The 26,429-nt window shown below is 52.8% G+C and overlaps 1 protein-coding gene across 1 annotated transcript; it reads left to right on the top strand.

Annotated features, from left to right (window-relative positions):
- Positions 1–2,379: 2,379 nt before the first annotated feature.
- Positions 2,380–22,496, top strand: rrp8 (ribosomal RNA processing 8). The gene is made up of 8 exons (XM_072459881.1): positions 2,380–2,568; positions 2,646–2,752; positions 9,522–9,771; positions 9,848–10,583; positions 17,357–17,486; positions 17,893–17,999; positions 18,085–18,181; positions 22,145–22,496. Exons 2-8 carry the CDS (start codon positions 2,657–2,659, stop codon positions 22,256–22,258), a joined length of 1,530 nt encoding a protein of 509 aa, XP_072315982.1. The 5' UTR covers positions 2,380–2,568; positions 2,646–2,656; the 3' UTR covers positions 22,259–22,496.
- Positions 22,497–26,429: the final 3,933 nt, after the last annotated feature.

Raw genomic sequence — 26,429 nt, forward strand, 5'->3', positions numbered from 1 at the left:
GTTTATAATTTCAGAATTAAAAAATCACCCGTGAAATATTCAATGTATTTCTTTTCAAGCCCTCAAATTTGCCGTGTAAAATAAGATGTGAAAAGAAGACCCCATTAATGTATGTAATGTATGTACATAATGTCTATAAGAATAATGTTAGACCTTCATAGATGTGATATTCTCCTGTTCACTGTGTTAGCATATGCTACAGTGTTAGCATATGCTACAGTGTTAGCATATGCTACAGTGTTAGCATATGCTACAGTGTTAGCATATGCTACAGTGTTAGCATATGCTACAGTGTTAGCATATGCTACAGTGTTAGCATATGCTGTGGTGCAGGGCCGGCCCAGCCTAGAAGTGAACTAAGCAGCTGCTTAGGGCCCCCTGATGGCTTGGGCCCCCTGTCAGGGAACTCAGATATTTATTCTATTCACAGAATAGAATAAATATCTGAGTTCCCGGCCTAAATTCTCTTATTGACAATGACTCTTGGATGAAGTCGAAACGTCGAGCTTTTTCTAAACTGAGTCCAGATGACTTGAATAATCTATTATATGTGGACGGTCCCTCATCTGTCTGAAGAGTGGCTCCAGCTCCAGTCTCCCTCGCGTCTGTGAGAGTCAGATCCTCCTTCACTGGAACTAATCCAGGTTTATACGCTTTTTTCCCAAAGAGGTTTTTTTTTTTTGTAGTTTTTCCTGGCCGAGAAGGAGAGTCTGAGGACAGAAGGAGAGTCTGAGGACAGAAGGAGAGTCTGAGGACAGAGGACCCTGGGACATCGTCCCTCGCCACCACAGACATTGTTGATTCGGCCTCAGAGGCGACTGTTGTTGTGATTTTGGGCCTTACAAAAATAAATTGATTTGATTATTTTCTTTGATTAATCAAATTTAATTTCTTAACAGTTTCTTAGCAGTGCAACTATTTAAAAAAATCATATTAAATGTTTTTCTTTTTTTTCAATGTTTTAATATGATAAACATAAAACACAGGACGGAACAAGAGAGCGACATTTTGATTAAAAATACAAATAGACATAAACTAAACATCAAAGGAAACATGGCACATTTAAATTAAAATAAAAGTCCCATTTAGTTTTTATGTTTTCTATTGCCTTGATTTTATTGTGAAACACTTTGGTCACTCTGAGTGTTGAATCAATCAGATTGATTGATTGATTGATTGATTTTGTCCAAAGTCTGTCTGTTATGAGGGTATTGCCCATTTCACAAAATAATGAGCCTTCAACATCAGATGGCACCATAATGAAAACTGTTTTGAATGAAAATCAGTTAAAATATATATTTTTCTCCTTTCTTTTGTATTTAACTCATGGATGTAACTGCACAGATGCAAGATGCAGGGTTGTTCCCTCTAGTGTGGCATGCGCATGGAAGGGGAGAGTTTCTACTGCTTGTTTCTAGTGGGACAGAGTTGGGGGACGGACTTCCTGTCTATGTCTAAATGAATAAAGTTAAGTTTGTGATTCTAGAGTTTGTGCTGAAGCTGCTCTTTCTACTCAATTCCGCGCAGACGCTTGGATTGTCTTTTCTGACATAGAACCAAAAGCAGCTGTGACTTTAAAAGACTTTCACACACGGCAAACCCCCAACCGGAAGTAGCTTTAGCAACGACACGTGTTATCGCGAGTCCTCCCGGGTTCTCCACCTTCCTCCACCGTCCAAACACATCCACGTGTCAGTCTTAATTGGCTGCTATAAATTGGCCCATGTCCAGGGTGAACCCCGCCTAAGGCCCAAAGTCACTGGGACAGAATCTAGACACCCGTGAGAGTGGGAGAAAATGAATGAATGAACTTAAATTGAAAAAAATAAACTAAAATATGAATAAATAAATAAATTAAATAAATAAATAAAAGTAAAAATAAAGAGTTGACTAACACACTAATCTCTAATTCAAGTCACGCATTTAGTGGCAGCGGTTTGGAAACTGCAAAGAAATCAAATCCATATTTAATTCTATGAGGAAGGATGTGGCTCCCTCTTGTGGCAAATGCGTGTATGACTAACAGCTTTACCTTATGTGTCTTTAGGCTTTTATCATCTTTTGTACATTCAAATGTGTGTTTTTGACTGAACTCTGTGTGTGGTTTCATATGAATAGATCACGTTTATTATAAAAAGAAGGCGGCTATATTTGAACCATTTGTGGCATCAGCACAGCCTGCTGTTGTAAATAATGATAATAATAACAATGATAATAACAATGATAATAATGTTCATAAACGTGTTTTGGTTTAAATAGTTCTATTTTTAATCCTAAATATAAAAGATTGTAGTTCTTCAACCTGTTCCGCATGCCGTGACGTCATCGACACGCGACAGTCGTTGTTGTGGTGACGCTTCTCGCACGTGTCCCAGTCTCAGTCAAAGCAAAAAGCAACAGATTTTTATCACAAGTGAAGAACAGTGAGATCAGGAGCATGTTCTGTGAGGTCAGGGGTCAGGAGCGTGTTCTGTGAGGTCAGGGGTCAGGAGCGTGTTCTGTGAGGTCAGGGGTCAGGAGCGTGTTCTGTGAGGTCAGTAGAGCTTCTCTCAGGACGTTCTTGCAGAGGTAAGACACAAGAGCGCTACAGTCTCGCTGCTTTACCGTTTCTTTAATATCTATAAATGTATATATTCCATATTCAGCTTGTGCAGAGATGTTTGTGGAAGATGAAGACTGGAGCGATGACAAAGCTCACGTCCTGAGTCCAGCCGTGACCAGAGCAGACGGTCTGAGCCTCGGCGTGAACAAGGTGAGAGTGTTTGGAGCTCGTGTGGTGTTTTCATAAGCCTGTTTAAAAGTGCTGGGGCTTTGCATTAAAGCTTTGTATTTCCATGGAGACAAATAACAGGTCATATCTGTGGAGAGGCGATGCCAGACTCTGGAACATGCTGGAGGTCATCTATTGATCATCTACGTCTAGATTTTTTTTCATTCTGTAAATCATTTGTTATGCATATTACATTTGTTTGATTGGACACACGTGCGCGCCTGACACACACACTGCGCCTGACACACACACTGTGCGCCTGACACACACACTGTGCGCCTGAAACACACTGTGCGCCTGACACACACACTGTGCACCTGACACACACACTGTGCACCTGACACACACACTGTGCGCCTGACACACACACTGTGCGCCTGACACACACACTGTGCGCCTGAAACACACTGTGCGCCTGACACACACACTGTGCACCTGACACACACACTGTGCACCTGACACACACACTGTGCGCCTGACACACACACTGTGCGCCTGACACACACACTGTGCGCGCCTGACACACACACTGTGCGCGCCTGACACACACACTGTGCGCCTGGCGCACAGTTGTGCGCCTGACACACACACGTGTGCGCCTGACACACACACTGTGCGCCTGACACACACACTGTGCGCCTGACACACACACGTGTGCGCCTGACACACACGTGTGCGCCTGACACACACACGTGTGCGCCTGACACACACTGTGCGCCTGACACACACACTGTGCACCTGACACACACACTGTGCACCTGACACACACACTGTGCACCTGACACACACACTGTGCGCCTGACACACACACTGTGCGCCTGACACACACACTGTGCGCCTGACACACACACTGTGCGCCTGACACACACACTGTGCGCCTGACACACACACTGTGCGCCTGACACACACACACGTGCCCGCCTGACACACACACACGTGCCCGCCTGACACACACACACGTGCGCGCCTGACACACACACTTGCCCGCCTGACACACACACTGTGCGCGCCTGACACACACGTGTGCGCCTGACACACACACTGTGCGCCTGACACACACACGTGTGCGCCTGACACACACACTGTGCGCCTGACACACACACTGTGCGCCTGACACACACACTGTGCACGCCTGACACACACACTTGCGCGCCTGACACACACACTGTGCGCCTGACACACACACGTGCCCGCCTGACACACACACTGTGCGCGCCTGACACACACACTTGCGCGCCTGACACACACACTTGCGCGCCTGACACACACACGTGTGCGCCTGACACACACACTGTGCGCCTGACACACACACTGTGCGCCTGACACACACACGTGTGCGCCTGACACACACTGTGCGCCTGACACACACACGTGTGCGCCTGACACACACACGTGTGCGCCTGACACACACGTGTGCGCCTGACACACGTGTGCGCCTGACACACCTGTGCGCCTGACACACACACGTGTGCGCCTGACACACACACGTGTGCGCCTGACACACCTGTGCGCCTGACACACCTGTGCGCCTGACACACCTGTGCGCCTGACACACCTGTGCGCCTGACACACCTGTGCGCCTGACACACACACGTGTGCGCCTGACACACACACGTGTGCGCCTGACACACACACGTGTGCGCCTGACACACACACACACGAGCGCGCCTGACACACACACACGAGCGCTCCTGACACACACACACACGTGCGCGCCTGAAACACACACGTGTGCGCCTGACACACACACACGTGCGCGCCTGACACACACACACACACACGTGCGCGCCTGACACACACACACACACGTGCGCGCCTGACACACACACGTGCGCGCCTGACACGCACACGTGCGCGCCTGACACGCACACGTGCGCACCTGACACACACGTGCGCGCCTGACACACACACGTGCGCGCCTGACACGCACACGTGCGCGCCTGACACGCACACGTGCGCACCTGACACACACGTGCCCGCCTGACACACACACTGTGCGCCTGACACACCCACGTGCGCGCCTGACACACACACGTGCGCGCCTGACACACACACGTGCGCGCCTGACACACACACGCGCGCGCCTGACACACACACGCGCGCGCCTGACACACACACGCGCGCGCCTGACACACGTGCGCGCCTGACACACACGTGCGCGCCTGACACGCACACGTGCGCGCCTGACACGCACACGTGCGCGCCTGACACGCACACGTGCGCGCCTGACACGCACACGTGCGCGCCTGACACGCACACGTGCGCGCCTGACGCACACGTGCGCGCCTGACACACACAAGTGCGCGCCTGACACACCCACGTGTGCGCCTGACCGTGCGCGCCTGACACACACACGTGCGCGCCTGACACACCCACGTGTGCGCCTGACCGTGCGCGCCTGACACACCCACGTGTGCGCCTGACCGTGCGCGCCTGACACACCCACGTGTGCGCCTGACACGCACACGTGCGCGCCTGACACACACACACTTGCGCGCCTGACACACCCACGTGCGCGCCTGACACACACACGTGCGCGCCTAACACGCACACGCGCGCCTGACACGCACACGTGCGCGCCTGACACACACACGTGCGCGCCTGACACACACACGCGCGCCTGACACACACACGTGCGCGCCTGACACACACACGTGCGCGCCTGACACACACACGCGCGCCTGACACACACACGCGCACCTGACACGCACACGTGCGCGCCTGACACGCACACGTGCGCGCCTGACACACACCCACGTGCGCGCCTGACACACACCCACGTGCGCGCCTGACACACACACACGTGCGCGCCTGACACACCCACGTGTGCGCCTGACACACCCACGTGTGCGCCTGACCGTGCGCGCCTGACACACCCACGTGTGCGCCTGACACGCACACTTGCGCGCCTGACACACCCACGTGCGCGCCTGACACGCCCACGTGCGCGCCTGACACGCACACGCGCGCCTGACACGCACACGCGCGCCTGACACGCACACGCGCGCCTGACACGCACACGTGCGCGCCTGACACGCACACGTGCGCGCCTGACACGCACACGTGCGCGCCTGACACACACACGTGTGCGCCTGACACACACTGTGCGCCTGACACACACACTGCGCGCCTGACACACACACTGCGCGCCTGACACACACACTGCGCGCCTGACACACACACTGTGCGCCTGACACACACTGTGCGCCTGACACACACACTTGCGCGCCTGACACACACACACACACACACGTGCCCGCCTGACACACACACACGTGCGCGCCTGACACACACACTTGCCCGCCTGACACACACACTTGCCCGCCTGACACACACACTGTGCGCGCCTGACACACACACTGTGCGCCTGACACACACACTGTGCGCGCCTGACACACACACTTGCGCGCCTGACACACACACGTGCCCGCCTGACACACACACGTGCGCGCCTGACACACACACTGTGCGCGCCTGACACACACACGTGCGCGCCTGAAACACACACGTGTGCGCCTGACACACACACCCGTGCGCGCCTGACACACACACACGTGCGCGCCTGACACACACACACGTGCGCGCCTGACACACACACACACACGTGCGCGCCTGACACACACGTGCGCGCCTGACACACACGTGCCCGCCTGACACACACACTGTGCGCCTGACACACCCACGTGCGCGCCTGACACACACACGTGCGCGCCTGACACACACACGTGCGCGCCTGACACACACACGTGCGCGCCTGACACACACGTGCGCGCCTGACACACACACGCGCGCCTGACACACACACGTGCGCGCCTGACACACACGTGCGCGCCTGACACACACGTGCGCGCCTAACACGCACACGCGCGCCTGACACGCACACGTGCGCGCCTGACACGCACACGTGCGCGCCTGACACGCACACGTGCGCGCCTGACACACACGTGCGCGCCTGACACACACAAGTGCGCGCCTGACACACCCACGTGTGCGCCTGACCGTGCGCGCCTGACACACACACGTGCGCGCCTGACACACACGTGCGCGCCTGACACACCCACGTGCGCGCCTGACACACACACTTGCGCGCCTGTCACACCCACGTGCGCGCCTGACACACCCACGTGCGCGCCTGACACACACACGTGCGCGCCTGACACACACACGTGCGCGCCTGACACACACACTGTGCGCGCCTGACACACACACGTGCGCGCCTGACACACACACGTGCGCGCCTGACACACACACGTGCGCGCCTGACACACACACATGTGCGCGCCTGACACACGTGCGCGCCTGACACACCCACGTGTGCGCCTGACCGTGCGCGCCTGACACACACACACGTGCGCGCCTGACACACACACTTGCGCGCCTGACACACCCATGTGCGCGCCTGACACACACACGTGCGCACCTGACACACACACGCGCACCTGACACACACACGTGCGCGCCTGACACACACACGTGCGCGCCTGACACACACACGTGCGCGCCTGACACACACACGTGCGCGCCTGACACACACACGTGCGCGCCTGACACACCCACGTGTGCGCCTGACCGTGCGCGCCTGACACACCCACGTGTGCGCCTGACACGCACACGTGCGCGCCTGACACACACACACTTGCGCGCCTGACATACCCACGTGCGCGCCTGACACACCCACGTGCGCGCCTGACACGCACACGTGCGCGCCTGACACCCACGTGCGCGCCTGACACACACACGTGCGCGCCTGACACACCCACGTGTGCGCCTGACCGTGCGCGCCTGACACACACACGTGCGCGCCTGACACACACACGCGCGCCTGACACACACACGCGCGCCTGACACGCACACGTGCGCGCCTGACACACACACGTGCGCGCCTGACACACACGTGCGCGCCTGACACACACGTGCGCGCCTGACACACACGTGCGCGCCTGACACACACGTGCGCGCCTGACACACACACGAGCGCGCCTTACACACCCACGTGCGCGCTTGACACACACCCACGTGCGCGCCTGACACACACCCACATGCGCGCCTGACACACACACGTGCGCGCCTGACACACCCACGTGTGCGCCTGACACACCCACGTGTGCGCCTGACCGTGCGCACCTGACACACCCACGTGTGCGCCTGACACGCACACTTGCGCGCCTGACACACCCACGTGCGCGCCTGACACACCCACGTGCGCGCCTGACACGCACACGTGCGCGCCTGACACGCACACGCGCGCCTGACACGCACACGTGCGCGCCTGACACCCACGTGCGCGCCTGACACACACGTGCGCGCCTGACACACACACGTGCGCGCCTGACACCCACGTGCGCGCCTGACACACACACGTGCGCGCCTGACACACACGTGCGCGCCTGACACACCCACGTGTGCGCCTGACCGTGCGCGCCTGACACACACACGTGCGCGACTGACACACACACGTGCGCGACTGACACACACACGTGCGCGCCTGACACACACACTCGCGCCTGACACACACACTCGCGCCTGACACACACGTGCGCGCCTGACACACACACGTGCGCGCCTGACACACACACGTGCGCGCCTGACACACACACGTGCGCGCCTGACACACACACGCGCGCCTGACAAGCACACGTGCGCGCCTGACATACACACGTGCGCGCCTGACACACACGTGCGCGCCTGACACACACACGAGCGCGCCTTACACACCCACGTGCGCGCTTGACACACACCCACGTGCGCGCCTGACACACACACACGTGCGCGCCTGACACACACACACACGTGCGCGCCTGACACACCCACGTGTGCGCCCGACACACCCACGTGTGTGCCTGACCGTGCGCGCCTGACACACACATGTGCGCGCCTGACACACACACACGTGCACGCCTGACACACACACACACGTGCGCGCCTGACACACCCACGTGCGCGCCTGATCGTGCGCGCCTGACACCCACGTGTGCGCCTGACCGTGCGCGCCTGACACACACACACGTGCGCGCCTGACACACACGTGCGCGCCTGACCGTGCGCGCCTGACACACACACACGTGCGCGCCTGACACACACACACGTGCGCGCCTGACACACACACACGTGCGCGCCTGACACACAAACGTGCGCGCCTGACACACACACGTGCGCGCCTGACACACACACGCGCGCCTGACCGTGCGCGCCTGACACACACGCACGTGCGCGCCTGACACACAAACGTGCGCGCCTGACACACACACGTGCGCGCCTGACACATGTTCTCATCCTTGTACATCTAGAAAAGAAAGAAAAACAACATTCCATATTTTTTTCCGATAGAATATTTATAATTGACACATTTTGAGCGACAGTTGTCGCCGTGAATGAAAGTGTGTGAGTCCCTGACATGAGAGTTCACTCTCACATCTCTGTGAACGGCACAGCTGGAGCTGCTGCTGTTCATTTAAGAACCTTTGTAAAAAACAGGTCACGTTTATTGCTTTTTATGTATTTGTACAGGTTTTCAGATAAATAATACTGCACTGTAGGAAAAGACAAACCCTGTTCATTTTCAAGGTGCACTATTAACTTCAATGGAGTGAGCAGCTCTGTGAGCTGTAACTTCACATGAATTTTAACATGTAAATCAAACAAATCATCGAGGCAATGAAATAATAATGACTGGATGAACCGTTTCAGCCCTAATGCACCTTTAAACCTTCAAATGCAGAGTGTTGTTATTTGACTTTATCCCATAATCCAGACCAAGATCGGGAAGAAGAGTCTTCTGCGCACGCTGCAGACGCTGGGCTCAGTGCCACAGTGGAACCACGAGCCGTCCAGAGACAGTGACAGCGAGGGGGAAACTCCAACACAACACGACAAGAAGAGGAGGAAGAAGAAGAGGAGGAAGAAGAAGCACGGCGACGCAGGGGCGGAGCAGGAGGGGGCGGAGCAGCAGGACGAGAAGCAGGAGGAGGCTCTGGTCGTGAAGAGGAGCAAAGGCCCAGACGGTGAGTCACAGTTTCTCAATTCAAAGACGGAGATGGTTTTCAGTGACGATCCTTATTTCTTTCTTGTTTCTCCAAGAAAAGAAAGTGAGATCTACAATCACAGAAACGTCGAAGGAACAAGAAACGTTAAAAACAGCCGACAATTCTGATACAATCAGCCGCAAGCAATGGAGAAACCGAATGAAAAACAAGCGCAAGAGTAAAAATAAGTTTAAAGCTTCTGAAAAGGGGGAGAGTGCAGATGCTAAGGCTAATATAAGCACAAGCAAGGACAATCAGGCTGTGGCAGAAGTTCTGGACAAGGGCAGGAAAGGAAACGGCAAAGTGAGTGAAGAATTGCCGAAAGCACAAAGTAAAAAAGAAGAGATTAAAAAGACGGAGCTGGCCGGTGTGACCAGGGCGAGAGCGCCGAGCGATGTTCAGAAACCAGTGAACAGAAAAGCCCAACTGAAGAAGGAGAAGCTGCGCCGACTGCTCCAGAGCCCCGAGGCAGAACCTGAGAGTGAGGGGGCTACAGCGGAGGCCCCGGAGCCCTCGGACCCCCCGGAGCCCTCGGACCCCCCGGAGCCCTCGGACCCCCCGCAGCCCTCGGACCGCTCGGCCTCGCTCCGATCCCGCATGGAGCAGCGCCTGGACTCGGCCCGTTTCCGCTACATAAACGAGGTGTTGTACAGCTCCAGCAGCAGCGAGGCGCGGCGCATGTTCAGCCAGGACCAGGAGTCGTTCTGGGTTTATCACCGAGGCTACAGCGCTCAGGTGCAGCGCTGGCCTCACAACCCAGTGGACCTCATCATCCACTTCATCAAGCTCAAGTAAGACCACACTACAGCCTCTGCTCATCTCTGCTCATCTCTGCTGAGGCGGGCGATGGGCACGAGGAGGGGAACTTGGGCTGCGGAGTTATTTGTAATTAAATGAGAATTTGAATGTTGCACATGGCCTGTCATCAAAACTGCAGTTATTAAGAGAATATGAAGGTACTTGAATACAACCTCATCTAAAAGCATCAGAAGTCTTTCTGTGGAATTCTGTAGAAATGCTTTTGATCTCTGGAATGTGATAGTTACGTTAGTTTAACAGTTCTTATTTCAAATTCAGATTCAGTTTAGACTCACCAAACCAAGCTTCTCCTGTTACTTGTAATAGACTTTTAATCAAACCTCCTAAAATGTTTGCTTCATTAAGACATGTTCATGAGCACATCCTTAAACTTCTACAAATGATTTAAAACAAGATCCCAGATATGCCCTGATGTTTCAGTTTGGAGCCTTTGGAATAAAAACCCTTGGATACGTTTGAGGGTCTCTACATACTTTGATCATAGGGTGTGGTCCCCATAGAACCTTTAGTCCACGGTCTCATATAAACTGTATGTAGTGTGTATGCAGCTTCGCTCGCTCATCTGGCTGCGGTCGCTTCTGTTGAATCAAGATAACGAGTTCACCTGGAGAGATATTTCTGCGTGAGAGCAGACCATGAGCTTAAAAGCTTATTTCAGGAACATGAACAAGAAACTGAAGAAGCCACAGACAGCCGGGCTAGCCATGCTACATGTAAGCTAGCTTGCCCCTCCTCCTCCAGGCACCAGGGCCAGGCGCCGGGGCCAGGCGCCGAAGCAGACCAGGAGCGAGATAGACCCAGTGATTATGGCGGCTTTGGAAAACCACGTACGTGTTGTCGAGTCACTAAGTAGATGACCTGGAGAATTGTAATCGCAGAGGAAATCCACGGATTGTCAGACAAATACATTATTTAAGAATCATACAATGTGATTTCCAGATTTCTTTTAGTTTTTGTCTCACAGTGGAAATGCATCGACGATGAAAACTTCAGATCACGGTTCACTTCAGACATGTGCCACATGTGGCACATGTGCCACATGTGGCACATGTGGCACATGTGGCACATGTGCCACATGTGCCACATGTGCCCAGCTGCATGACGCCGACATGAACAGCAGAAGTATTCAACCCACACAGTTCAGAGATGGGCAGAAGCACATTTGTGTCCATGAGGAGATTTGGTCGAACTTTGTATCAGAAGCTTTTTTATTATTACTCGTGTATATTTAATATAAAAATATAATGTATTATTATTAGAAAAACATTTGATCAGTATCTGCCGTGATCAGATGGTCGTGATCAGATGGTCGTGATCAGATGACCGCGATCAGATGACCGTGATCAGATGGTCGTGATCAGATGGTCGTGATCAGATGGTCGTGATCAGATGGTCGTGATCAGATGGTCGTGATCAGATGGTCGTGATCAGATGACCGCGATCAGATGGTCGTGATCAGATGGTCGTGATCAGATGGTCGTGATCAGATGGTCGTGATCAGATGACCGTGATCAAATGGTCGTGATCAGATGACCGCGGTCAGATGACCGTGATCAGATGGTCATGATCAGATGACCGCGATCAGATGGTCGTGATCAGATGGTCGTGATCAGATGACCGTGATCAGATGGTCGTGATCAGATGGTCGTGATCAGATGACCGCGATCAGATGACCGTGATCAGATGGTCGTGATCAGATGACCGCGGTCAGATGACCGCGATCAGATGACCGTGATCAGATGGTCGTGATCAGATGGTCGTGATCAGATGACCGTGATCAGATGGTCGTGATAAGATGGTCGTGATCAGATGACCGTGATCAGATGGTCGTGATCAGATGGTCGTGATCAGATGACCGTGATCAGATGGTCGTGATCAGATGACCGCGATCAGATGACCGTGATCAAATGGTCGTGATCAGATGGCCGCGATCAGATGACCGCGATCAGATGACCGCGATCAGATGGTCATGATCAGATGACCGCGATCAGATGGTCATGATCAGATGACCGCGATCAGATGACCGTGATCAAATGGTCGTGATCAGATGACCGCGATCAGATGACCGCGATCAGATGGTCATGATCAGATGACCGCGATCAGATGACCGTGATCAGATGGTCGTGATCAGATGGTCGTGATCAGATGACCGCGATCAGATGACCGTGATCAGATGGTCGTGATCAGATGACCGCGGTCAGATGACCGCGATCAGATGACCGTGATCAGATGGTCGTGATCAGATGACCGTGATCAGATGGTCGTGATCAGATGGTCGCGATCGGATGACCGTGATCAGATGGTCGCGATCGGATGGTCGTGATCAGATGACCGCGATCAGATGGTCGCGATTGGATGATCGTGATCAGATGACCGTGACATACGTCATAAGGCGCTGGTACAGCTGGCAGCCCGGTGTAAACGCTCTCTCTTCTTTCTCACACTTATTGTGCTTTATCTCCTATATTTTGTAAATATAGTTAGTATATTTTTTCTATTTTACTGTACGATCGGGACACGCGCTGGAATAGTTTTTTTAATTCAACTGTTTTTGACTTTTTTTGGCTGGATTTGAGCGTTTTTCATTGCGTTCGTTGTGTTGTTGTGACGTGAGCTAGCTCCGAGCGAGCCCACCAGCCCCTCCCCCGCGCCCTCCGGCCGCGCTAAAGTACGGCGTGTCGTCGGTACACGTTTATATACACGTTTATATACACGTTTATATACACGTTTATATGAAAGAGGAACTTCACCAACGATCGGGACACGCACTGGAATCGCTTTAAATTAACTTGTTTTGACTTTATTCGGCTGGATTGAGTGTTTTCGTCGTGTCGTTGCGATGTGTCTTGGCTCTGAGTCCCCCGGCCCCGCCCCCGGCTCTGGCCCCGCCCCCCGGCCGGCGCCGTACCGCGTTTACACAAAGGAGGAACTCATGAAACTGCGGAGAACAGTCGTCTCACCCCGAGATCGTCACGTTATCCCGGCGGACATCCTAAGGAAAACGCAACGAGGCAGACGGGCTGGACGTAAACTCCGAGAGAAGAGAGGGACAAACAGGAAGTCGGTTCCCGCCGTAGTCATGGGTAACGTGAGGTCCCTTCAAAATAAAATGACGGAAATAGCGAGCCTCATGCGGTCCCAGAGGATTTATAGGGACAGCAGCGTCTTGATTTTCACAGAGACCTGGTTAACAGCAGAAATGCCAGACTCTATTGTAGGTTTGGACAATTTTCATCGTCTGCGGGCGACAGAACGAAAGAATGCTTGAAGAAAAGAGGTGGAGGTCTGGCGGTGTATGTGAACACGAGCTGGTCCAAACCCGAACACTGCACAGTGAGGGAGCAGCTATGTAACAAGGATATTGAACTATTGGCTATTGGCATGAGGCCATACTATCTGCCCCGGGAGTTCTCACATGTGATTTTGATCGCAGTCTATGTGGCCCCGTCTGCCAATGCTGAAAATGCTTGTGAAGCACTGCTCTCCTGCACTTGTAGGCTGCAAACACAGCATCCACAGGCTCTCTTCCTCATCTCTGGTGACTTTAACCACGCTTCTCCCTCTTCTGTTCTACCAACATACACCCAGTATGTTACCTGCCCCACCAGAGAGAATAGAACATTGGACTTGTTTTTTGCCAACACCAAGGAGGCTTATTCCTCTTCCCCCCTCCCTCCCCTGGGCAGCTCGGACCACAACCTTGTACATCTGAGGCCTGTGTATGAACCCATCGTGCGCAGGCAGCCTGTGGTGTCCCGTGAGGTGAGGATGTGGTCTGCTGAGAGCGAGGAGGCTCTGAGGGACTGCTTCAGCACCACTGTCTGGACTGAGCTTTATGACCCACATGGGGAGGACATCAACACCATCACAGAGTGCATCACGGACTACATCAACTTCTGTTTTGAGAACATTGTTCCCTCCCGGACGGTGCGGTGTTTTCCAAACAACAAGCCATGGATTAACCGTGAACTGAAGGCTCTGCTGAAGGAGAAGAAGAGAGCCTTCAGGTCAGGGAACAAGGAGGAGCTGAGGACTGTGCAGAAGGAGCTGAGGAGGAAGATCAGGCAGGCTGAAGCCGGCTACAAGAGGAGGATGGAGGAGCAGCTGCAGCAAAAGAACATTCAGGGAGTGTGGAGGAGCCTGAAAACCATCTCGGGCTTCAAAATCCCCCCTGCCCAGACAGAGGGGGATCTACAGTGGGTGAATGATTTAAATGCTCACTTCTTGAGGTTTGATCGGTCACCCGCCCCTCCCCCTGCACAGCTGCATGCTCCCTCTTCCACAGCTGGACAATGCCCTGCATCTGTTCCTCTTCGCTTATCTGCCCCGGACCATCGGCTCCCCACTTCGCCTGGACTCACCCATCCCCCCAGCACACAGTCCCCCTGCCAACCACTGACTGTCACAGCAGCACAGGTGAGGAGTGAGCTGAAGAGGATTAAAGTGAGGAAGGCAGCAGGACCTGATGGCATCAGCCCCAGGCTCCTTAAGTCCTGCGCAGATGAACTGTGTGGAGTTATGGAGCATGTCTTCAACATGAGCCTGAAGCTGAGGGTGGTACCACAGGTCTGGAAGACCTCCTGTCTGGTACCTGTGCCTAAGACACCGCGCCCCAAAGACCTCAACAGCTTCAGGCCAGTGGCTCTCACGTCCCACCTGATGAAGACACTGGAGCGGCTAGTCCTGGACCACCTCCGCTCCACCGTGAGCTCAGCCATGGACCCGCTGCAGTTTGCATATCGGTCTGGCATCGGAGTGGAGGACGCCGTCATCTCCCTGCTGCACCGCTCTCTCTCTCACCTGGAAAAGCCTGGCAGCTCTGTGAGGATTCTGTTCTTCGATCTTTCCAGCGCCTTCAACACCATCAGCTCCTGAGGGACAAGCTGGAGACGGCTGGTGTGGAGTATGACCTGGCAGAGTGGATCCTGGACGACCTCACAGACCGACCCCAGTTTGTGAGAGCCCGGAACTGTGTGTCTGACACTCGGACCTGCAGTGTGGGGGTGCCCCAGGGCACTGTCCTCGCGCCCTTTCTCTTCGCCCTTTACACTGCAGACTTCAGACATGACACGGACAGCTGTGTCCTGCAGAAGTTCTCTGACGACTCTGCCATCATCGGACTCATCACGGACGACGATGACGCGGAGTACAGAGGACTGGCGCAGGACTTTGTGGACTGGTGTCAGCGGAACCACCTCCTCATCAACGCGGGGAAGACCAAGGAGATGGTGGTGGATTTCCGCAGACGCCACCCCACTGCCCCCTCACCAGTGAACATCCAGGGACGGGACATTGAGAGAGTGGACTCATACAAGTACCTGGTGTTCATCTGAACCACAAACTGGACTGGACTCATAACACAGACGCACTGTACAGGAAGAGCCAGAGTCGGCTCTACCTCCTGAGGAGACTCGGGTCTTTTGGAGTGACAGGGCCACTCCTGAAGACCTTCTACGACTCTGTGGTGGCATCAGCCCTCCTGTAGGTGTGGCCTGCTGGAGCAGCAGCATCACAGAGAGGGAGAGGAGGAAGCTGGACAGAGTCATCAAGAAGTCCAGCTCCGTCCTGGGCTGTCCTCTGGACTCGGTGCAGGAGGTGGGGGACAGGAGGGTCCTGGCTAGATTCACATCTATGCTGGACCATGAGTGTCACCCCCTGCAGGACACTCTGTCCCCTGCAGGACACTCTGTCCGCTCTGGAGAGCAGCTTCAGTGAGAGACTGATCCACCCTCGATGTGCGAAGGAAAGGTTCCGTAGGTCTTTCCTTCCTGCTGCTGTCAGACTTTATAACAAAAACTGTTAGTACTGAACACTCGCAATACTGACCTAACCATGTGCAATTCTGTCATATGTGCAATTGCTGTTGGAATTCATGTGCAATTCATGTGCAACCTATGTGCTGTCGTGACACATATTCATGTGCAATTACTGTCGTGATCACATGCAATGGTATTTATGTATTCATTTATTTATTTGTCTATGGGAGTTTTTATTTGTTTATAAGAGATCTTCTACTGAAAGTGTTTTTCAGACTTCCTATAAGTGATCTGTTCTTCTGGATCTACCTCTGTATCTACCTGCGTTGCACCAATGAAATTTCCCCATGTGGGACAATAAAGGAATATCTTATCTTATCTTATCTTATGACCGTGATCAGATGGTCGCGATCAGATGGTCGCGATCGGATGGTCGGGATCAGATGGTCGCGATCAGATGACCGTGATCAGATGGTCGTGATCAGATGGTCGGGATCAGATGGTCGTGATCAGATGGTCGTGATCAGATGGTCGTGATCAGATGGTCGTGATCAGATGGTCGTGATCAGATGGTCGTGATCAGATGACCGTGATCAGATGACCGCGATCAGATGACCGCGATCAGATGGTCGCGATCAGATGGCCGCGATCAGATGGTCGCGATCAGATGACCGCGATCAGATGGTCGCGATCAGATGGTCGCGATCAGATGGTCGTGATCAGATGGTCGTGATGGCGATCGGCCTTAAATCTCCTGATCGGAGCAACTCTAATATTTCTTCTTGTTTACTACTCGATCCTTGCGTTTCCTCTAAATGTGATGGTTACAAAAGCGTCTGGCACGGGCTCGGCCACAATTACTTTATCCCCATGTTTTCTTCTAATATTTCTTTGTCCTTTACGTTCTCACGCTCAGTCGTAACAACAGAACTAACACAGATCTGATGCTGTTTGGACTGTCCTCACTCCTCTGTCCTTCTCTCCTACAGGCCGGCCTCTCTGGTGGTGGCCGACTTCGGTTGTGGAGACTGTAAAATCGCCAAGAGCGTCAAAAACAAAGTGCACAGCTTTGACCTGGTGGCCACATGTGAGCTGGCGACGCCCTGCGACATGGCCAAAGTGAGCACGCCCTTTTGTCTGGACTATTCTACAGACTTTTTGGATTGTTGATTTGAGCTGTAGTGAAGGGAGAGAACCATGTGAGAACCATGTGAGAACCATGTGAGAACCATGTGACGCTGGTTCTACTGCAGAGATGAGGGAGGGGAGTTTGCTGCCACCATGTGGTAGAAGTGTGTCTAAGAGTTAAACATGGAGAAATGTAAATGTATGAAACGTATACATTACAAATACATATTTGACAGGGACAGTACATATTAATAACAGTTGTAACTCGCATGCAAATGTTTCCCAACATTGCAAAGAAATTGAAGCAAAACAGTTGAGATAGAACTTTATTGAACTAGAATGTGACGGACAAAAAGCAGGGCTGATACTCTGTTGGTGACTGTTGCATGTGCTGCAGGTGCCTCTGCTGGACGCCTCTGTGGACATCGCTGTCTTCTGTCTCTCTCTCATGGGAACTAACCTGACAGATTTTTTAAAAGAAGCAAACCGTGTTCTAAAAAGGGGGTAAATATATATGTATCATTTTCATGAATCTGGCTTGTGTACAAAATGTCATTCAAAATACTCATGAGTTTGTTCTCGTTTGTAGGGGATTTCTGAAAATAGCTGAGGTTTCGAGCCGATTTGAGAACGTGCGAAACTTCACCACTGCTCTGGCAGGTTTAGGATTCAAACTGATGTCAAAGGTGAGTGTGCCAGGAGTAAATGTGACGTTTAGTCTGGAAGTGCAGCTGCAGAATGTGCTCCAGATGTGGGAAAGTATGACATTCCAAGACTTAAAGTTTAGATGTTGCTCGAAAATGTTCTATAAATGTTGATGTTTATGAATCATTTGTTGGCTCAAATGAGGCAAAAATGAATCTAAAATCAGAAGTCGCTGGTTTCCCTGAAATCAAAGACAAATTATCCAGCATCATCGAGGATTCTAGATGAACATATTTGTGCTCGTAACTGCCACAACCCGACGTGAAGAACCTGCACCCGGCTCACGTGCACCCGGCTCAGTCACGCCCTGCTCAGTCACGTGCACCCGGCTCAGTCACACCCGGCTCTGTCACGTGCACCCGGCTCAGTCTCGTGCACCCGGCTCAGTCTCGTGCACCCGGCTCAGTCACGTGCACCCGGCTCAGTCACGCCCTGCTCAGTCACGTGCACCCGGCTCAGTCACGCCCGGCTCAGTTTGTGTTGGTGGTGCAGAGTTTTGTAGGTTAATAAGGGCGTTAGAGACCTGAGTGTCAACAACAGGTTTTTATATTTCAGACCTGTAAAAAGTCTTTCTGGACACGGGGCTTAGACCTCTTCAAATGAGACCTTTTTCATCAAACTTATGCAAACTGATATTATTCCCATTCCCAAAGGTCTAAAGTAACTAAATATACCAGTTACTTTGATCTTGGACCTTGGCTCCGCCTCCAGAGGCATGTCGTTTTTTCAAAACGCTGCAAAATTCTGGATATTTTGTCCTTGTTTTTGTTTTGAAAGTGGTACAAATGAAAGCTAATAACATGTTCTTGCACTTGGTGTCAAACACATGAACACCTGTGTACATTTAACCTGAATGCACAAACATATAGATTTTTGATGTTTGGAAAGGATGACATCATATGATGCATAACTTTATCTAAAAAATGTGACTCTATAGTCTTTACAGCTTTACTCTATAAATATGTATGTTTGTGCATTAAAATGAGTTCAAATGTACACATGTTCAAGTGTTGGCATCATATGCATATACACCATCACTTGGTACCACTTTCAATGCTATAGCATCAACCATCAAAAGAGGACGTAATATCCCGAATTTTGCAGCAAAAAAGTCAACAATTAAACTACATGGTTCTGGAGGCGAAGCCAAGGGCCAAGATCAAAGTAACTGGTATATTTAGTTACTTTAGACCTTGGAGAATGCCTCCGTTTGCATAAGTTTGATGAAAAAGGTCTTATTTGAAGAGGTCTAACGTGGCTGCTCAGTGTGGTGGTCTGCTCCAGGAGCAGCTGTGTGCCGGCAGGGCAGGTGTGTGTGCCGGCAGGGCAGCTGTGTGCCGGCAGGGCAGCTGTGTGCCGGCAGGGCAGCTGTGTGCCGGCAGGGCAGCTGTGTGTGCCGGCAGGGCAGCTGTGTGCCGGCAGGGCAGCTGTGTGTGCCGGCAGGGCAGCTGTGTGCCGACAGGGCAGCTGTGTGTGCCGGCAGGGCAGGTGTGTGTCGGCAGGGCAGGTGTGTGTGCCGGCAGGGCAGCTGTGTGCCGGCAGGGCAGGTGTGTGCCGGCAGGGCAGGTGTGTGCCGGCAGGGCAGCAGGGCAGGTGTGTGCCGGCAGGGCAGCAGGGCAGGTGTGTGCCGGCAGGGCAGGTGTGTGTGCCGGCAGGGCAGGTGTGATGCGGGTCGGGCCAATAAAGGATAATTTCTTTATTTTTGAAATATCAAGTATATACAGTATGTAGGAAATAAGAACAGAATGAAACAAAACAAGACCAGAGAGAGAACCAGCACATCAACAAGTGAACAGACAGAAATGAGGCACAGATAAACTAAATCAAATGTCTCATTTAGTCCACAGTCTTTCAAATTTGTCCATTTTCAAATCGAGTCCATATGTAATTTTTCCATTTTGCAAAGGTCTAATATGTCGGTCCATTTTATGGTGAGTGTTTTTTTCCCCGCTGACATGAGTCTGCTCCAGAGGTCACTTCTCATCGTATCCGTGGCTTGTGTTTTAGAATCCAATGGGACGTAGTCTGTGAGCAACAGGACAATCCCAAAACACATGATAGTGGTTTGTCTCCCGCTGCCACATCCTCTCCAACAGTCTGCCTCCTGCTGCCACATCCTCTCCAACAGTCTGCCTCCTGCTGCCACATCCTCTCCAACAGTCTGTCTCCTGCTGTCACATCCTCTCCAACAGTCTGCCTCCTGCTGTCACATCCTCTCCAACAGTCTGCCTCCTGCTGCCACATCCTCTCCAACAGTCTGCCTCCTGCTGCCACATCCTCTCCAACAGTCTGTCTCCTGCTGCCACATCCTCTCCAACAGTCTGCCTCCTGCTGCCACACCCTCTCCAACAGTCTGTCTCCTGCTGTCACATCCTCTCCAACAGTCTGTCTCCTGCTGCCACATCCTCTCCAACAGTCTGTCTCCTGCTGTCACATCCTTTCCAACAGTCTGCTTCCTGCTGCCACATCCTCTCCAACAGTCTGTCTCCTGCTGTCACATCCTTTCCAACAGTCTGCTTCCTGCTGCCACATCCTCTCCAACAGTCGGTCTCCTGCTGCCACATCCTCTCAAACATTCTGTCTCCTGCTGTCACATCCTCTCCAACAGTCTGTCTCCTGCTGTCACATCCTCTCCAACAGTCTGCCTCCTGCTGCCACATCCTCTCCAACAGTCTGTCTCCTGCTGCCACATCCTCTCCAACAGTCTGCCTCCACCCACTGGATCACTGCTACACAACAGTCAGCCACGCCTTCCACACTGTGACCCGAGCAGCACTGGGCTCGTCAGACCACGTCATGGTTCTCCTGCTCCACCTGCAACTGACTCCCCCCGCAGGTGGAGCACTGACTCCACCTGCGGGGGGATCACACTGACTTCCTGCCGGATCAGAGTCAGTGTGTGCGGCTGGGGAAGAATGTCTCAGACACTGGGACTATCAGCACAGGAGCTCCACAGGGCTGTGTACTTTCTCCCCTGCTCTTCTCCCTGTGACACAAACTGTTGCACCTCCAGCCACGACACTGTAAAACTGATCCAGTTTGTGGACGACACCACCCTCATCACCATGACGACACCACCCTCATCGGGCTCATCTGGGATTGGGATGAGTCTGTCTACAGGAGGTGGAGCGGCTGGAGCAGCGGGAACAACCTGGAGCTCAACGCCCAGAAGACAGTGGAGATGATCGTGAAAGTCACAGCCCCCTGAAGGACCTGTACGTCTCCAGGACTCTGGGGCGAACAGGTCGGATCACTGACCCTTCTCACCCTGGACATGGACTATTTGAGTCACTCCCCTCAGGCAGGAGGCCACTCCCCTCAGGCAGGAGGCTACTCCCCTCAGGCAGGAGGCCACTCCCCTCAGGCAGGAGGCTACTCCCCTCAGGCAGGAGGCTACTCCCCTCAGGCAGGAGGCCACTCCCCTCAGGCAGGAGGCCACTCCCCTCAGGCAGGAGGCTACGGGCCATCTGGACCAGAACCTCTGGACACTTTTTTAATTTATGCCTTATTAATGCATGCCTTATTTGATATATCTTGCTTTAATTATTATTCATTGTTTTATGTTGCACAGAATCACCAAAACTAGTTGTTAGCCTGTGAATTTTGTTCACTGACAATGGCAATAAACCTTATTTTTAAAAGTATCGCTACCCAACACTGTTCATGATTGTCTGCAGGCGCTGGGCTTTAGGTAGTGACCGTTCAGATCAGAGAACACAGCATTCTTTCCAACTAGTTTTAGTTGTAGGAACTGGCAACCCAAATGAGAGTAGCTCATCCCGAGTTTTGATTTTATTATTAGCCTGAAAACTAAGGCAAATGGTAACATCCACTGCCTTTCTAATGGTTTTGTAATTAGATATAAACAACCTTAAAATTGTTATCAAAAACAGATGTTTATTCTATACATTTTGATTGTAAAATGAGTTTTCTTTTTTCTTTAGGACACAGAAAACACTCATTTTTACTCCTTCGACTTCTTGAAGACGGGACCAGCGCCTGAAAATGTGAAGACGTTTGGACTGCAGCTGAAGCCTTGTGTTTATAAGAAGAGATGAGAAGACTCAAACTATTCTCTGTTCTGGTTTAAATAGCACTTGTTTTGCAGCTGCTGTTTTTATTATGTCAAAGTGATAATCATTTTTACTTCAGTACGCAACTAATGTGACCTGTATTTAGGTTATTCTTGCCTATGGCTAAACTACAGTAATAAATTAAATGCCAGGATGGTATGCCAGACACTTCTAATGCTCATTAGTGTACAGGAAATAGCATGGAACTTTAATTCAAATTCAGATATTAAGCAGTCAGAATTGGAATAAAAAATGTGGATTTTAAAGTGAATCTAATCTTGTGTTTTTCTAATTCTGATGGTGTCGGTGAATAATTATAGTTTTACATCAGTCAAGTTGCAGTTTGTAACATTTTACAATAAAAGTTCTACAGAATATCTCTGATGTCATCAAAAAATGCTGAGAAACTTAGCACACAACTTACACCTTTTCTATGGTTTAAACAACCATTTCACAAAATAACAGTACTTATTTGTGAAATCATCCATCTTCTTCCACTTCTCCAGGGCAGAGTCGCTGGGGCAGAAGTCTAAGCAGGGACTCCCAGACCTCCATGACCCCAGACACTTCCTCCAGCTCCTCCGGGGGGATCCCGAGGCGTTCCCAGGCCAGCCGAGAGACATAGTCCCTCCAGCGTGTCCTAGGTCTTCCTGGTGGGACATGCCCGAAACAGTCTGCTTCCTGCTGCCACATCCTCTCCAACATTCTGTCTCCTGCTGCCACATCCTCTCCAACAGTCTGTCTCCTGCTGCCACATCCTCTCCAACAGTCTGTCTCCTGCTGCCACATCCTCTCCAACAGTCTGCTTCCTGCTGCCACATCCTCTCCAACAGTCTGCCTCCTGCTGCCACATCCTCTCCAACAGTCTGTCTCCTGCTGCCACATCCTCTCCAACAGTCTGTCTCCTGCTGCCACATCCTCTCCAACAGTCTGCTTCCTGCTGCCACATCCTCTCCAACAGTCTGCTTCCTGCTGCCACATCCTCTCCAACAGTCTGCCTCCTGCTGCCACATCGTCTCCAACAGTCTGTCTCCTGCTGCCACGTCCTCTCCAACATTCTGTCTCCTGCTGCCACATCCTCTCCAACAGTCTGCCTCCTGCTGCCACATCCTCTCCAACAGTCTGCCTCCTGCTGCCACATCCTCTCCAACAGTCTGTCTCCTGCTGTCACATCCTCTCCAACAGTCTGCTTCCTGCTGCCACATCCTCTCCAACAGTCTGCCTCCTGCTGTCACATCCTCTCCAACAGTCTGTCTCCTGCTGCCACATCCTCTCCAACAGTCGGTCTCCTGCTGCCACATCCTCCAACATTCTGTCTCCTGCTGTCACATCCTCTCCAACAGTCTGTCTCCTGCTGTCACATCCTCTCCAACAGTCTGCTTCCTGCTGCCACATCCTCTCCAACAGTCTGTCTCCTGCTGCCACATCCTCTCCAACAGTCTGCCTCCTGCTGCCACATCCTCTCCAACAGTCTGTCTCCTGCTGCCACATCCTCTCCAACAGTCTGTCTCCTGCTGTCACATCCTCTCCCAACAGTCTGCCTCCTGCTGCCACATCCTCTCCAACAGTCTGTCTCCTGCTGCCACATCCTCTCCAACATTCTGTCTCCTGCTGTCACATCCTCTCCAACAGTCTGCTTCCTGCTGCCACATCCTCTCCAACAGTCTGCTTCCTGCTGCCACATCCTCTCCAACAGTCTGCCTCCTGCTGCCACATCCTCCAACATTCTGTCTCCTGCTGTCACATCCTCTCCAACAGTCTGCTTCCTGCTGCCACATCCTCTCCCAACAGTCTGCCTCCTGCTGCCACATCCTCTCCAACAGTCTGTCTCCTGCTGCCACATCCTCTCCAACAGTCTGCCTCCTGCTGCCACATCCTCTCCAACAGTCTGTCTCCTGCTCCACATCCTCTCCAACAGTCTGTCTCCTGCTGCCACATCCTCTCCAACAGTCTGCCTCCTGCTGCCACATCCTCTCCAACAGTCTGTCTCCTGCTGTCACATCCTCTCCCAACAGTCTGCCTCCTGCTGCCACATCCTCTCCAACAGTCTGTCTCCTGCTGCCACATCCTCTCCAACATTCTGTCTCCTGCTGTCACATCCTCTCCAACAGTCTGCTTCCTGCTGCCACATCCTCTCCAACAGTCTGCTTCCTGCTGCCACATCCTCTCCAACAGTCTGCCTCCTGCTGCCACATCCTCCAACATTCTGTCTCCTGCTGTCACATCCTCTCCAACAGTCTGCTTCCTGCTGCCACATCCTCTCCCAACAGTCTGCCTCCTGCTGCCACATCCTCTCCAACAGTCTGTCTCCTGCTGCCACATCCTCTCCAACAGTCTGCTTCCTGCTGCCACATCCTCTCCAACAGTCTGCCTCCTGCTGCCACATCGTCTCCAACAGTCTGTCTCCTGCTGCCACGTCCTCTCCAACATTCTGTCTCCTGCTGCCACATCCTCTCCAACAGTCTCCCTCCTGCTGCCACATCCTCTCCAACAGTCTGCCTCCTGCTGCCACATCCTCTCCAACAGTCTGTCTCCTGCTGTCACATCCTCTCCAACAGTCTGCTTCCTGCTGCCACATCCTCTCCAACAGTCTGCCTCCTGCTGTCACATCCTCTCCAACAGTCTTTCTCCTGCTGCCACATCCTCTCCAACAGTCGGTCTCCTGCTGCCACATCCTCCAACATTCTGTCTCCTGCTGTCACATCCTCTCCAACAGTCTGTCTCCTGCTGTCACATCCTCTCCAACAGTCTGCTTCCTGCTGCCACATCCTCTCCAACAGTCTGTCTCCTGCTGCCACATCCTCTCCAACAGTCTGCCTCCTGCTGCCACATCCTCTCCAACAGTCTGTCTCCTGCTGCCACATCCTCTCCAACAGTCTGTCTCCTGCTGCCACATCCTCTCCAACAGTCTGCCTCCTGCTGCCACATCCTCTCCAACAGTCTGTCTCCTGCTGTCACATCCTCTCCCAACAGTCTGCCTCCTGCTGCCACATCCTCTCCAACAGTCTGTCTCCTGCTGCCACATCCTCTCCAACATTCTGTCTCCTGCTGTCACATCCTCTCCAACAGTCTGCTTCCTGCTGCCACATCCTCTCCAACAGTCTGCTTCCTGCTGCCACATCCTCTCCAACAGTCTGCCTCCTGCTGCCACATCCTCCAACATTCTGTCTCCTGCTGCCACATCCTCTCCAACATTCTGTCTCCTGCTGTCACATCCTCTCCAACAGTCTGCTTCCTGCTGCCACATCCTCTCCAACAGTCTGCTTCCTGCTGCCACATCCTCTCCAACAGTCTGCCTCCTGCTGCCACATCCTCCAACATTCTGTCTCCTGCTGTCACATCCTCTCCAACAGTCTGCTTCCTGCTGCCACATCCTCTCCCAACAGTCTGCCTCCTGCTGCCACATCCTCTCCAACAGTCTGTCTCCTGCTGCCACATCCTCTCCAACAGTCTGCTTCCTGCTGCCACATCCTCTCCAACAGTCTGCCTCCTGCTGCCACATCGTCTCCAACAGTCTGTCTCCTGCTGCCACGTCCTCTCCAACATTCTGTCTCCTGCTGCCACATCCTCTCCAACAGTCTGCCTCCTGCTGCCACATCCTCTCCAACAGTCTGCCTCCTGCTGCCACATCCTCTCCAACAGTCTGTCTCCTGCTGTCACATCCTCTCCAACAGTCTGCTTCCTGCTGCCACATCCTCTCCAACAGTCTGCCTCCTGCTGTCACATCCTCTCCAACAGTCTGTCTCCTGCTGCCACATCCTCTCCAACAGTCGGTCTCCTGCTGCCACATCCTCCAACATTCTGTCTCCTGCTGTCACATCCTCTCCAACAGTCTGTCTCCTGCTGTCACATCCTCTCCAACAGTCTGCTTCCTGCTGCCACATCCTCTCCAACAGTCTGTCTCCTGCTGCCACATCCTCTCCAACAGTCTGCCTCCTGCTGCCACATCCTCTCCAACAGTCTGTCTCCTGCTGCCACATCCTCTCCAACAGTCTGTCTCCTGCTGCCACATCCTCTCCAACAGTCTGCCTCCTGCTGCCACATCCTCTCCAACAGTCTGTCTCCTGCTGTCACATCCTCTCCCAACAGTCTGCCTCCTGCTGCCACATCCTCTCCAACAGTCTGTCTCCTGCTGCCACATCCTCTCCAACATTCT

The sequence above is a fragment of the Eucyclogobius newberryi genome, unplaced genomic scaffold (genome assembly GCF_026437365.1).
Source record: "Eucyclogobius newberryi isolate DKJ021-1_F unplaced genomic scaffold, fEucNew1.0.hap1 SCAF_10, whole genome shotgun sequence".
NCBI lineage: Eukaryota > Metazoa > Chordata > Actinopteri > Gobiiformes > Gobiidae > Eucyclogobius > Eucyclogobius newberryi.